The sequence below is a fragment of the Balaenoptera musculus genome, chromosome 15 (genome assembly GCF_009873245.2).
Source record: "Balaenoptera musculus isolate JJ_BM4_2016_0621 chromosome 15, mBalMus1.pri.v3, whole genome shotgun sequence".
Classification (NCBI taxonomy): Eukaryota; Metazoa; Chordata; class Mammalia; order Artiodactyla; family Balaenopteridae; genus Balaenoptera; species Balaenoptera musculus.
In genome coordinates this window covers 11,549,523-11,563,500 of record NC_045799.1, presented here as the reverse complement: position 1 = coordinate 11,563,500, position 13,978 = coordinate 11,549,523, and the positions used below count along the sequence as shown (strand labels likewise).

Sequence of the window (13,978 nt, the reverse complement as noted above, 5' to 3'; positions counted from 1 at the left end):
GCTTTTGTCACTGTTATGTGTCCTCCAAACTCAGGTTTTAGGACAAGAAAACAGCAGCAAAAGTCTTTTATAGAAAGTATAGTAGCCTTTAGTGTGGTCACTGGGTGAAAGGGGCCACATTTGGTCAACCCTGAAACACACATGTGGGAATGGAGGATTAGATTTCAGTGGGTGAAACAGGGAGGTGGCGATCTCAGCCATGAGCTGGGAGGGAAAGAAAAATGAGGCGATGCCTGGGGTGGTGACTCACTTTCCGCTGAGCAACTGGTCAGTCTGGCCCTGGCACTCCTAGGGACGGCCTGTGCCGTTCAGATGGATTACCTTAGACTCACTCAGTGGTCAAGGGCATGGGCTCTGGGGACTGAGCCAGGTTTGGGACTTGGCTCCACCACTTCCTGCCTGGGTCAGCTTAGACCAGTTTCTTAATACTTAACCTCTCGCTGTCTCAGTTTACTTGTCTCTAAAATAGAGACAGTAATACCTACCTCATAAGACCTTTGGAAGGATGTAAATTGAACAAGATAATGCATATAAAATGATTAGAGCATTGTCTGGCATATAAGTGTTAGATGATTGTGGGTAATTATTAACTTGACCTTCCAAGGCACAACAGTCCAAAGCACACTCAATTCATGCTGGTTGAAAGAATAAACTTAGAGCCTTAGAATGTCTATATGTATATTATTCTGTTCAAGTTAGTTATGGTGAGAACCAAGATGAAGAAAATGGAAGTAAATTAATAAGTAGTTCTAAGAAGCCACTTAGATAAGATTTAGACTTCACATAAAGCTATATTTTGTTAAAATCGACATGCCTTTGGAGATGGCTAGGAACCAAAAGCCATGAAGCAACTGGCTAGACAGGGTGTGTGTGACCTCCTGTTAGAACCCACCTGTGCATTCCTCTTGCTCAGGGAGCAGCATTTACGGACATAGGTAGGCGCTTCTCAGTCTTCGCTCCTTTCCCTGAGGAGTGGGGCCCCCATGGGAGAGGCAGGAATACCTTGTCTGTTCCTCCAGAGCTAGCCCATTGGGAATGATTAGTGCAGGCCCGTCCCACAGTGGAGCACATTTGGAGGAGCCAGATTACCCTTAAATTAATCTCTGGGTACTTCTGCGCGGCCTCTTGGCATTACTAAAGCTGTCATTGATACCTTGTTAGTCCTCTCTTTCTGACAGTGGAAACGTAACCTACAAAGCTTTAATCCTTTCCCAGACACATAGAAACTGGCATCTCCTGGGTCTCTGCCTAGCACTGAGTTCATGTCTTTGATGACAAGGGGATGCTGCCTTTATAATGGGTGTGTTACCAGGTCTGTGTTAGCCTCAACAAGCTTCAACTTGAAGAACCAGAGGTTTCCATGTTAAGACTTAGTTTGTTGCTGTTAACAGGTGCTTGTGCTGTTTGGCAGAGCGGTGAACATTTTCCCTCTCTCCTACCTCCTGAATTTCTTCCGTGATCATAAAATCACACCAAAGATGATGTTCATCATGTGGTTCAGCGGTAAGCCCAATCTTGAATGAATGGTGGAGGGAAAGTGCGTGTTATAAAGGCACAGGCCCTGCGGAGAATGCACGTGCGTGTCCCCGGAGCCCTTGCAAAACGAGCCTGCCTCATCAGCCCCAAGTTGCACGTGCTCCCATTTAGGGGCGCCTGCTATAACACGGGCCCTGAGCGAGGCCCTTCGCAGGCGGTGCCCCTCCCCACAGCGCAGGAAGTGGGTGGTGCGTGTCTGCTCTACAGGTGAGGAAGCTCAGGCTCAAGGGTAAAGGACTTGCTCGGGACGAGGGGCCCCGGGAAGCAGAGCCAGGATTTGCCCTCCTTCCCTCCACTCTTTCCTGGACAGACGGGCAGCCCAGGGCAAGGTGTGCATGGCGCTGCTCCCACCTGAGCACTTTCTAGGCTGAAGTAACAAGGGGCTCAGAATAAAAAGGTTAAAGTTTAAACTTTTTTGTACTACAGGCTAGATTTGGATTTTTTTTTTCATTCAGTTACTAAGTTCTGATAGTTTATTTGGCCATTTCAGTTGCTGTTCAATCCCATATTCCTCTACTTTTTATAGATTTTTTTTTAAGTATTTATTTATTTATTTACGGCCGTGCTGGGTCTTCGTTTCTGTGCGAGGGCTTTCTGTAGTTGTGGCAAGCGGGGGCCACTCTTCATCGCGGTGTGCGGGCCTCTCACTGTCGCGGCCTCTCTTGTTGCAGAGCACAGGCTCCAGACACGCAGGCTCAGTAATTGTGGCTCACGGGCCCAGCTGCTCCGCGGCACATGGGATCCTCCCAGACCAGGGCTCGAACCCGTGTCCCCTGCACTGGCAGGCAGACTCTCAACTACTGCGCCACCAGGGAAGCCCTCCTCTACTTTTTTTTTTTTTCCTCCTCTGCTTTTTAAAGGATGGAAATGGTTCCATAAATCTTTGACTCCTAAAGAACTGGATCCGTAGACATCTTTAAATTTACTTAGAAGCAATACATCCAGTTCTTTGTGCTTTCTTGTTTAAATATTATAATTAAAATATTTCTGTGTGGGTCAGGGTATAGCAACATGCTTTGTAAGCTGTTTTCTCTCCAACAGCATATCTGTAAATTTCTTGCAGATTTCTCTTCTTTTTCAAAAGACCTTGTTTAAAATATATACATAGGTGTGTGTGTGACAGATATAGGTAGGTAGGTGTGTATATATGTGTGTACAGTGAGAGAAACTTTTTTCTTAATCTTTTTTGCCAGTGAGGGAAAAAAATCGTAAAGTAGTTGATCCAAGGTCTTGAAAATCTGGAAGAAAATCTAAGAAATGTATCGGGCATTTTACAAAGTATGTGAGCTCTTTGGGGGTTGGGGGGTGTCGTGAGAGACTCTACAGGGCAGTGGTTGGTGGTTTTAAACAGGGAGGGCTCTTGGTTCCGGGTGTCCTCAGGCTGTCCAGGCCTCCCTCCGTCCACTCCCGCCCTCTTTCCTGGACCCTCACCCTGTCTCACTGGCCCCTCCATCATTCAACAGTGGAAGATTCTCCTTTTCCCCGCAGAAAACCAACAACTTCAGCCAAAACCCCTGCTCCTCATCCCCTCCAGCTGCTTCCCCATCTCCTCCTATCGTGGCCAGACCTCTTGAGCGAGCTTTTCCTGCCCGTTTTCTCCACTTCCTCACCTCCTGTCCTCAGGGCTGGACTTGGCCTCGCCTGGGTCACCAGCAGCCTCCCCCAGGCAGGCCTGGCGGGCACCGGTTAGCCCTCATCCCCCCGCCGCCTCGGCTTGGGGCTCCTTCCTCCCACCGACCTGCCCTCTGACTGGGAGGATACCCTCTTCTCCTCTTCCCTTGGCCTCCAGGCCATGCTCTGGTTCCCCTCCTTTCCCTTGGGATCTCCTCAGGCTCCTGTCCGGGTCCCCATCTGCCTTTACCGGCACCTCAGTAAATATTGGCTTCCTCAGGACTCAGCCTCAGACCTGCTTCACCTCTTGTGCTCTCACAAGCTCACCTGTCCTGTGGCCTCAACTTCCATCTGGTTCCCACCCTCCCAAAGCTGTTTCCTCTGACCAGGCCTTCCCTCTGAGATCCAGACTCCAGCGTCTGAATCCTCCTTGGATGTTGTGGCGCTACTGCAATCTCATTGTCTAGGACGGAACTTACCTTCCTGCCCAACCTGCTTGTTTGCCAGCATCCCCCTTCCTTCCACAGGAAACAATAACACGTGGCTGCCTCTTACGAAGTGTTTACTGTGTGCACATGCTGTCCTGTGCCAAGGCGTTTCATCCTCGGGCCACTGTCATGGCAGGCCCTGTGTCTAGTTCCTCGTGCCAGCCTGGGAGGCCCCAGGGAAAGCAGGGGGCCAGGGGGTGGACCCAGGAGCCAGACTCCTGACCCCGTGCCCAGACCATCGCGCAGCAAGCCTCCTAGGACCCGGGCATCCTCCAGGCCCTTCCCTTCCCTGGTCACCCCACCTTCCCCTCGCTCCTGTGACCTGTTACTTCTGCTCCCCGTGTCTCTTTTAATTCCACCCCCTTCCCTCCGCTCCGCCGTGTCCCCATGTAGGGTCTGGGCTGCAGCAGCCGGCCCCTCATCACGCTGTGATGTGCTGGCCTCCACGTCTGGGTCAGATCCTGTCACTGTGTGCTCGGCCCGCCCTCCCTTCTCCTTCAGGCCCTCACCCTCACGAGTCCTCGTTTGACGTCTCTCCTCCCTGCTGCTTTGGGAGGTCCTGTCCCCCCTGTATGGCACCAGGCAAGCCAGGAAGTTTTTTAGAGAGAAAGTGCCATTTCCCAGCTCAGTCCACACCCCTCAGTCCAGCCAGCAGCCTCCCAGGGAACCAAAACAGGAAGTAAGGGAGAGGCCATGATGCAGTCCCCTGAGCCACTGGCCACCGCGGGGCTGGCATCCTCCACTACAGTGGGCATTGGGCAAATGGCATTCTGTGCCGTTGCCGGTAAAGCGTGTGGCCCTGGGAGGACACCTCATTCTCAGTCTCGGCGCCTCATCTGTGCGCTGTGAGAATAACAGGACCAGCTCTACAGGGCTTCCTGTGACAATCGGATGAGGTCGTGCCCGCGGAGCACGTAGCACAGGGCCGGGCACGCACAGGGAGGGCTCGTCTGCACCAGCTGTCGTGTTTCTAAAACGTAAGCGCTGGGCTTGATAAATCCTCAACACGCACACGCCCGGCGCGTCACAGCCCGGGCAGGTCACCTCACCCGATCCGCTCTGCCTCCCTGAGAAGTGGGAACGGAGGTGAGCCTCCGTTCCTTGCGCCTGCTTTTCTCACACCCCAGAGCCTCACAGGCTGAGTTCGCACTCTCCAGTGGGTGCATTAGAATGTCGAGCAGCCGTGGTGCCGGCCTGGGCCCAGATCCCCCGAGAACCGCTGCCCCCTCCCGCCTGCCTCCGTCCCTCTTACTCCCTTCACTGTCGCCCAGGCCTGCGGGGGGCCATCCCCTACGCCCTGAGCCTGCACCTGGACCTGGAGCCCATGGAGAAGCGGCAGCTCATCGGCACCACCACCATCAGCATCGTGCTCTTCACCATCCTGCTGCTGGGCGGCAGCACCATGCCCCTCATCCGCTTCGCGGACATCGAGGACGCCAGGGCGCGCCGCAGGAACAAGAAGGACGTCAACCTCAGCAAGACCGAGAAGATGGTGAGTGCCGGCCGGGCGGGCAGGCAGGCGGGTGGGCAGGGGCAGAGGGTGGGTCCCCACTCGCCGCCAGAAAATGGGGAAACGAGACACGATCTGAGGATGATCCGTCCCTGGGCACGCACGCATGGGCGCATGGCACATGCACACACGTACGCACCAGCTTCCCAAAGTGACAAGGAGGTTGGACTCAGGGTCTGAAGCGTGGCTCTTTGGGGTGGGTTGTCTGCCGGCCTCGTGAAGCCACGGAGACAGTGGCGTAGGAACATGGACCCCTAGCAGACTCTTCCAGCAACGTTCCTCCCCTGCCAGTAACCACACCACCCCATCAGGCCGGGACTGGAAGGAGGGTTTCAAAATCACAAAATGACAAAATCATATCATTCCCTAGCATCTACTAAAAGCCTCCTGTTGGGGCTGGAGAAGGAGAAAGTGCTCACAGAGGCTTGGAGGGTCACGGGAGAGGGCCCGCCACTGAGGACAGGCGAGGGCATGATTTGGGGGTGGAGGTGCCCAGGGCCAGCTGCTGCGAGCCTGAGGCCCCCGGACCCCTGCCCACCTCTGCCTCCTCCAAGCCACCCTCCTGCCCTGAGTCACTGTGATTGTGCCTTTCCTACCCTGTGTTCCCTTGGGCCCTGGCTGTGGAGCCCTGGCCTCTTGTCCTGCCTTCCTGCACCACCCCCTGCTCCATGCACACACGTTTGCAGAAATGCATCTTTTTCTAGTTCCCTTTTTCAAGGCCATCAGTAACTTTACTCAGCCATGGAAGGCACAGAAATCCTCAACCAGAGGTGGGGAAAGGGGATGTGGCCCACTTCTCACTCTGGAAAGTCCAGTCTGGGTGGATCTTGGCCTCCAGTCTCTGCCCGCGGCCTCTCCAGCCAGAGTTGTGCTGCTGGGAGAACCTTCAGATGACCTCAGGGAGGGCTGGCTCACAGAACTTTCCTCACTCTCTGTAGCCCTTCTCCCCCCACCCCCATCCACCAGCCTTCTTGTCTGTTTTTAACCAAAGCTCAAGTATAGGTTCTCAAAGATTTTAGTGGGTGTCAGGATTGGTGGAGGGCTCCAGGGTCTTACAGGTCTGGGGTAGGCGCCCAGAGAATTTGCATTTCTGATGAATTGCCGGGAGGTGCAGCCACACTTGGCCAAGCACAGCTCTGGTAGAACCAGGATGTGTGCTCAGCAGGGAGCAGCTGCTGTTTAGGGCATGTTTTCTGTGGTGCCTGCGCTCTCCTTGGACTGTCCCTGATAACCTGCAGGAAGCAGATGGTCTCATGATCCCCATTTTGCAGATGAGAGCACTGAGGCACAGAGAGACCAAATCACACAGCTGTGGTCACACAGACTCTTAACCACCCCACTTTCCATCACTGGTTGTCAAGGTGGGGTTCCTGGACCAGCAGCATCGGTGGGCGCTTGTTAGAAATGCACATTCTTGGGCCCCCTCCCAGACCTGCTGAATCAGGAACTGCAGGTGGGCCTAGCGGGCCCAGCATTTTGTGGCTCCCCAAGCTCCAGATGATTCCGATGCCGGCCAGAGTTTGAGAAGCACTGCTCCATGGCAGGGAAATGCCCTCCCTGCCCCTCCCTCTCTCCCACCTCCTACACCCGGGGTACACCTGCGCTTGGGGGCGGCAATGCAAAACTGCCTTTGGTCGCCCCTGCAGAGGGTGGGTGGTCCTTCCCTCCCTCCCTCTCCACATCCCTCCCCGCTGCATCCACATGACCAGCAAATGCACCCAGAGTGGGCCTCTGCGGGCAAAAAACGACAAGAGCGGCCTCCCTCATTCAGTTCACTGGTAAAGAGACAGCCTAGAACAGCTCCCAGTCCTGGCCGCACAGCCAGCCACCTGGAGCACTTACAGACCAAGCCCCAGCCCTGAGCTTCCAACTTATTCACAATTCTGATTTTCCTGGATGTCCATCATGTTCTTACACACCTTCCCGCCTCCCTACGGGCTCCCAGGAGGCCTCTTGCTGCCACCGTTAGGGTTGGGGACACGGGGGCCGGGGTGAAGAGCTGCGAGGAGGTAGGCTGGGTGGTGTGAGGGCTTCCAGGCAGGTGTCAGCTGACGAGCCTTCGGCTGCCTTCCCCACCCGCCGCAGGGCAACACCATCGAGTCGGAGCACTTGTCGGAGCTCACCGAGGAGGAGTACGAAGCCCACTACATCAGGCGGCAGGACCTCAAAGGCTTCCTGTGGCTGGACGCCAAGTACCTGAACCCCTTCTTCACGCGGCGGCTGACCCAGGAGGTGGGACGCAGGCCAGGGGTCCCTTGCCTTCCTCCCTCAGGGCCTGCAGTGGCCAAGAGCAGGGTGGGCAGGGAAGACCCACATGCCGGGTTGGGTGGGGGCCTCTCCCCACTCAGCTTTCTCTCCTTCCCAGCCTCGCGGGCTGGATATGCTTGCGGCACTCTGCATCTGCTGTTTTTCCTTCCTGCCGTATTTAATGCTGGTTTGTTTGTTTGTTTATTTTTGGCTGCGTTGGGTCTTCATTGCTCCGCGCGGGCTTTCTCTAGTTGCGGCGAGCGGGGGCTACTCTTTGTTGCGGTGCGTGGGCTTCTCATCGCGGTGGCTTCTCTTGTTGTGGAGCATGGGCTCTAGGTGTGCGGGCTTCAGTAGTTGTGACACGTGGGCTAAGGAGTTGTGGCTTGCGGGCCCTAGAGCGCAGGCTCAGTAGTTGTGGCGCATGGGCTTAGTTGCTCCGCGGCATGTGGGATCTTCCTGGACCAGGGCTCGAACCGTGTCCCCTGCATTGACAGGTGGATTCTTAACCACTGCGCCACCAGGGAAGTCTCTAGTGCTAGTTTAATAATAGACTTGTTAACCCAGTTTGGTTTTCCTGGATGATAGACTTGGGACATTGATCGGCTACTGAATCTGAGCTGAGGAATTTCAGACCTGCCAGGGCCTCGGACAGTGGCCCAAGGCTCAGGGCTCTCGCTCCATCCCTCCAGGCCCCACTGGCCTGACAGTGAGTGACACACTCAGGGACCAGCTTGGGCCTGCTTTGCTGAAACCGTCATCCTGCACCGTGCAGGGTGGGGGAGGGGTTCTCCTGGCTGCTGCCCCGCTTTGGTTCTGAGCCCCGTTTTCCCTCCTTCAGCAGTCAGGATCGCTGTCAGCACGTGAGTTCTTACTGTGAGCCAGGCGCTGCACCAGACGTTTTTCATGATTGCTTCGTTTCATTCTCCCAGCAACCCATGCAGTAGATGCAGCGGGTTGTCTCACTTGATAGCCGGGGAGACTGAGGCCCAGAGAGGTGAAGTAACCCCCCGAGGTCACACAGCCAGTACGTGGCAAAGCTGGAAGCAGAGCCCAAGTGTGTCTGATTCCAGAGGCCAGGTTTTTTAACATCATGCCATCCTGCCTCCTACTCCTGTTCCAGGGTGACACCTCCCGTTATCTCCTCCCCCACAAAGAATGATCCCAGCTTGCGGTTAGTCAGTTAACACTTTGAAATTGCTTGTGGCCGTGCACCCTGCCCCCCGTCTCCTCCCTTCCTCAACCCTGACCCTGAGCCAGACCCACTGACAAGGGCTTGCTGTGTCTCCCGCCCCAGGACCTCCACCACGGGCGCATCCAGATGAAAACCCTCACCAACAAGTGGTACGAAGAGGTGCGCCAAGGCCCCTCAGGCTCCGAGGACGACGAGCAGGAGCTGCTGTGACCGAGTGGGACGCCGTGGCTCCCGGGCAACCGGGGCCGCAGCAGTGCCATCCAGCCTCCCCACGGCTCCCAGGACGAACACCCAGCAAGGGCCCCCGAGGCGTGTGCATTTGGCAGTTCTTTAGGGTGGATGGAAGCAGGGTGACGCACAGGCCACTGTCGTCTTAACCCAGGACCTCCCAGGCCTTTGGAGCCAGCCGGCTGCCCTGAAGCACCCTCTCCCCGCTCCTCACTGGGCTGGACCTCTCCCTCAGGGTGGTTTCCCAGCCCGCGGATTGGAGGGACCACCTTTGCAGGTAAATGTTTCCTTCTGCTTCTGTAGCCGGAGAATAGTCATCTGTCACGCCGAGGTGCCTGAGAGGAGAAATCCTGCTGTGGACCCACTGTGCAGGGCGTCCCGGGAGCGTGGTGTGCCGTTGCCGCCGTCCCTGGCCACTGCCTTCGTTACAGGGGCCCTTCCCTGCTGGACGGGTGTCGGTACCAGCAGGGCGAGGAGCCGGCCGCCGCTTCCCTGTGCGTCATCAAGGCGCCTCCGCCCTCAGCAGCAGCGGTTCTCACCTAAGCGGCAGGCTCAGAAACCTTGAAAACCTCACACTCCCCTTCGTGATGTCGCGTGCACTCCCTGAGAAAGAGAAACTGAGTGACCTTTTTCTCTTTACCTCTGATTGGCACCTCACAGGCTGTCTCCCTGGGCAGCAGGCAGCTACTGCCCTTCTCTGGGAATACTGTGAATGTTTACACTGGAACCGAGCACGAGGGCACAGGCACCTCTCTAGAGCCCCAATGGAAGCCGTATCCCTGGGTTTTTTAGGGGGTGAGCGACCCTATTCTGTGGGGTCAGAGCACTCTCTAGAGGGAAAGTCTACAGGGTTTATGCTGGCCAGCAGCTGCTGTCTTAGAATTCAGTTTAAATTCATGCACTTTTATAAAGTGGTGAGAGCCTAGCAGTCCCTTCCCTGACCTTGATTCCTTACTCAGTGGTCCTTGTTTGTTCAGAGGCCCCTTTTCCTGGGCTCTGCCCACCGTTTACCTGCTGCACCTTCAGTGCTCATCGGCATCTTTTTTTTCTCCCTCTCCCAGTTCTCTACCATCTTGGGTCCCATTTGTCCCCATGCTCCTCCTCTGCCACCCCTCCCCAGGACTCCAGTGGCCTGCAGCCAGATGCATGTGAGTCTCACCTGCAGTCCCTGAGCAGCCACTGCTACCTCAGGACTCGCTCACAGAGTGCTTGCGCGTGCGCGTGCGCACACACACCACACACACGCACACCCCTGCCCTGGCCACACACACACACCCCTGCCCCGGCCACACATGCACACGCGCGTGCACACACACACACACACCCCTGCCCCGGCCACATGCGCACGCACACACACACACCTGCCCCGGCCATACACGCACACGCGCGCGTGCACACACACACACACACCTGCCCCAGCCACACGCACACGCGCACGCACACACACATACACACCTGCCCCGGCCCCATGGTCGGGGCCCCCGGGCCATCTCAAGGTGAGGAGCTGCCAGTCATGTCCAGAGGACATGGAGTTTCTGACTTCCCCACATCCACCCCCTTCACCGGCCCTTTAACAAGTCTTTACCTGCTTGCTTGTGCCCATCTACAGGCCTCTGGCAGTTTCCATATGTGTCTCAGGGTCTCAGCTGGAGCCTCGGGACTCAGCACCCTCTGGCGTGGTTTAATTCATCATGTGCATGTCCTTGGTTCTGTTTCGGACACAGTGGGCCAGCGTGGACCTTGGGCTGGCGGCAAATATGTTTCCATCTTCTCAGCCTCAGGCAGCGTGGCTCTGGATGTGAGGAAGGACTGACCTCGGGACCCTCCAGGACCCATGTACCCAGCCCACGAGGCCAGACCCCTGCCCTAACCCCTTCCCTTGCCCCAGAAGTGTAAGCGTAAAGCCAGTCAGGCAGGAGGGCACATGGCTTCCTTTTTATGCATGAACAGTAAATTTGTACTTGATAGAGCTAAAATATGATCATTTCTTTTTGTAATCTCCCACCTTAACCCCATAATTTGAGCCAAATAGGATTACTTTACTTCACCTAATATCCCCACTGGAAGATTAATGCCATGCATAATTCCAGGCTCCATCATTTCCTGTTTCTTTTTAGTGGAAAAGAGAAGAGGTCAAAGGGAGGGGACCTTTGTCCATAAGGGGATGGGGGAGGGGGCAGGGATCAGAGGCCAGATTGTTCTCTCATTCTCCAATTCATAAGTCACTGACTTTTCCCCCTGAAATTCAGAGTCTGATCTCCGAGGTGTAAGTTGCATTGTAAACTCAATAGCTTGCCGGAAAAAAATTTTTTTGGCTGTGAGTTCACAGATTAAATAATGAAAACAGGATCTTCTCAGTTCAGACTGCCCTTTGTCACCAGGTCCCACCTGTCCTCCCACTTTTAGCTGAGACCTGAGAGTGACACTAAGTAGAGAAGCACGCGGGGGCGGGGCGAGGTCCCCAAGGCTTGGCTGTGTGCAGGTGGCTGGGGGAGTCTTGCCCGGCCTGGAGCAGCGCCAACCTGGGTGTCCCGTGAGCTGCTCCTGCCCTCTGCTGGCCAAGTAGTGGCTTAGCAGCGTGGGAGGGCATTCCCCCGTCGAGGAGGGCGCCCCGTGTGCCTCAGCCATCTGTCTGTTCACCTCTGGTGGACTTTTTTCAGATGTCTTTGCCTGAGAATCAAAAATTGCTGCTGTCTACCTTTAGCATTCCTAATAATTCTATTGTTTGGGGCAATAAATGCCTAGAAGATTAAAAAAATCCAGCATAACTATAACTTCACACACGTTTTCTTTTAGGTCTAGGCCATGGGACAGGAGAAGTATAGCACAGAGAGAAGGTAATACTTTAGGAGGAGGTGAAGGCTGTAAGGTCAGTGCGTGCCTCTGGGGAAGCTGGTTGGCTAGCCAGTGAACTCTGAAGACGTGCCGTCTTGGGGAGCTGGGGTGTTCTGTAGCACTAAGGCCCCACCCCAAGGCTCCCCCAGCAGCCCCTCCGCAGCAGGCCCTACGATTGGGGACTTGGAATATATCACGTGTTCTGCAGCCCTGTGGTTGTAGGACCTCTGGGAGTAACCATGCTCAGAGGCTTGGCGTGTGAGGCCTCCCAGGAGAAGAAGCTGGCTTTTCCTAGGTACCCGGAGACCAAGTTTGGGCTGAGCTGGAACAGAGCCAGGCGGAAGGTGGCTCAGTTCCATCGTCTGGTGCTCACTCAGCCCAGGGGCAGACCCTCTCCCCCAGGCCACACACTGGGAATGCTGGCTGGGCCCCGGCTGACGTGAGGCTGGGGGCCCAGAATGTTGGCAGCCCCTGAGTACCCCAAGTCAGCCTAGGGAGGCCCTGATTTGCCTGCAGATTCCTCTGTGTGCAGTGGAGTGTTGAAAGGCTGGTGAGTGGGGAGCCTTCTCCTTCAAGCCCTTGCCTAAGGTGGCCTTCCGGGGTCTCAGGTCTGCACTCCCACGGGGGTCCATACATGTGGCAAAGTCCCCAACAGGGAGGCCACAGCCAGAATCCCTCTTCTGCTTCGGTGGGGAGAGTGAGGGTGGGGCCGGGCGGAGACTGGCTTCTCCTCAGCCAGGTCCGGGCCACCAAAGGTGCGGGAAGGTGCAGGCGTGGCTTAGGGGGGCTCTGGCCTTAGAACTGACCCCTGATTCTAGTGGGAGGAGGAATCTCTCTCAACAGCAATGATTGACTGTCAGTTAGGACTTCACATGCCAAAAAAAGAGGAAAGATCCTTTGCTCCTTCCCCATTCCCTCCAGAATGCAGGCATGTGATTCTCCTGCTGGGTGGTGGGTAGGAAATTATCTGAAACGTTCCCAGTAGAGCAGCCAGAATCATTAAGAAGTTGTTCTACCAGGAACGCAGTCTCCAAAGCCCCAGGCAGGCGATATGTTTTAAATGAAAACACCACAGTCAGAGTGACGGCTTCGGATAAGGAGCCATACTCCCGTCCACTTAGTCTCCTGCCGTTTCTCACACAAATGGAGTTGGATGTTCAGGGACTTCACCGTCATCGCCCATGTTACGAAAGAAGACTTTCTAATTTCCCCCACCCCGTTTCACCCTTTCTCACCCCAGCCGACACAGTCCCTAATCCTAGAGGGAAAAAAAATGTGTGGCTTTTCCTACCCAGGAGCTGGTCTTTGCCCAGCTGCTCTGCGTGAGCGTCCTGGCTTCAGGGCAAGAGAGCTGAGCGCTCGGAGCGCAGCCGTGGGCCCCGTAGCCGTGGGATCGATGGGGATTGTGCAGTGCGGTGGTCAAGAGAGAAAGGTCACCCGTCAGTGCTATGGGACCCTGTCCAAGGAGCTGGTCAGCCACGCGGAAGAGCCACTTCTCCAGGCCCCAGCGCTGCTCTAAGGAGCTGTGGAGGCCCATGGGCCAGGGAAGGCTCCTCACTCGCTCGGCTGACTACCGAAGGTTAGGTTCGTGGCTACCAAAGGCTTTAACATTTTCTCCAGTACAGCTCCTGCAAAGCTTGATTTGTTCTCAAGATTAATCAGAATCTTGTATTCTTTTGAGTAATTTTCTTTGTAAAAATGAAGGATTTTTTAAGTACAGCTTTTTGATATAAGGACTATTGGGAAGGTCAGGCTTGTTCTTTTGCCCTCCCCCAAGTAAGATGTGAGAGGCAGTTGTTAGGTCCTGGTTCCTGAGAAATGATTTGCTGCTCTTCTTGGTGGGGCTGCGGGTTGCGGAGGGGAAGGTGGGTCGGAGGTGGAGGGACCTGCAGCTGCTCTGCTGGAGCCTCTACCTCGTCTCACTGGACTCTTTAAAGAATTCAGAAATGGATGGAAAACAGTAATGTCACTGGATTCTTATTTAGAAATAAAAATGAATGCTGCTGAATCAGACCCACTTTCTGTGTTTGTGTTCCGTGGCTTTGCAGAGGCCTGGGTCTCGCCCCCCTAGACTCGGCTCTGTCCACGCCTGCCCGGCTCTTGCGGCCAGAAGCCTGGCAGAACGCAGTGGTTTAGTGGGCAGGAGTGCGGCTTTGGGGCCCAATTCCTGCCCCTGTCCCTGTTGGGCTGGACCCCGCGGGCCCACAAGCCTTGTAGTTGCCCAGCCTTGAGACCAGAGAAAGAGCCTAGAGACAGCAACAGAGACGTGAACGGTTTGCTGGATAGAGGGATCTTAACAAACGGTCCTGGAGCGAAACCCCACGGCGTGCA

At 55.5% G+C, this 13,978-nt stretch overlaps 1 protein-coding gene across 6 annotated transcripts in view; it reads left to right on the top strand.

The window, feature by feature from the left end:
- Positions 1-13,655, top strand: part of SLC9A8 (solute carrier family 9 member A8) — a 72,444-nt gene extending 58,789 nt beyond the window's left edge. For 4 of the 6 annotated variants that reach the window (XM_036825161.1, XM_036825162.1, XM_036825160.1 and 1 more), the window contains 4 exons: positions 1,392-1,503; positions 4,907-5,127; positions 7,231-7,377; positions 8,687-10,144. In XM_036825161.1, coding sequence (XP_036681056.1) covers positions 1,392-1,503; positions 4,907-5,127; positions 7,231-7,377; positions 8,687-8,794 — 588 coding nt within the window. In that variant the 3' untranslated portion in view covers positions 8,795-10,144. Of the gene's footprint in view, positions 1-1,391; positions 1,504-4,906; positions 5,128-7,230; positions 7,378-8,686 lie in introns of all 6 variants that reach the window. The other 2 variants (XM_036825163.1, XM_036825164.1) reach the window with 2 other exon arrangements.
- Positions 13,656-13,978: the final 323 nt, after the last annotated feature.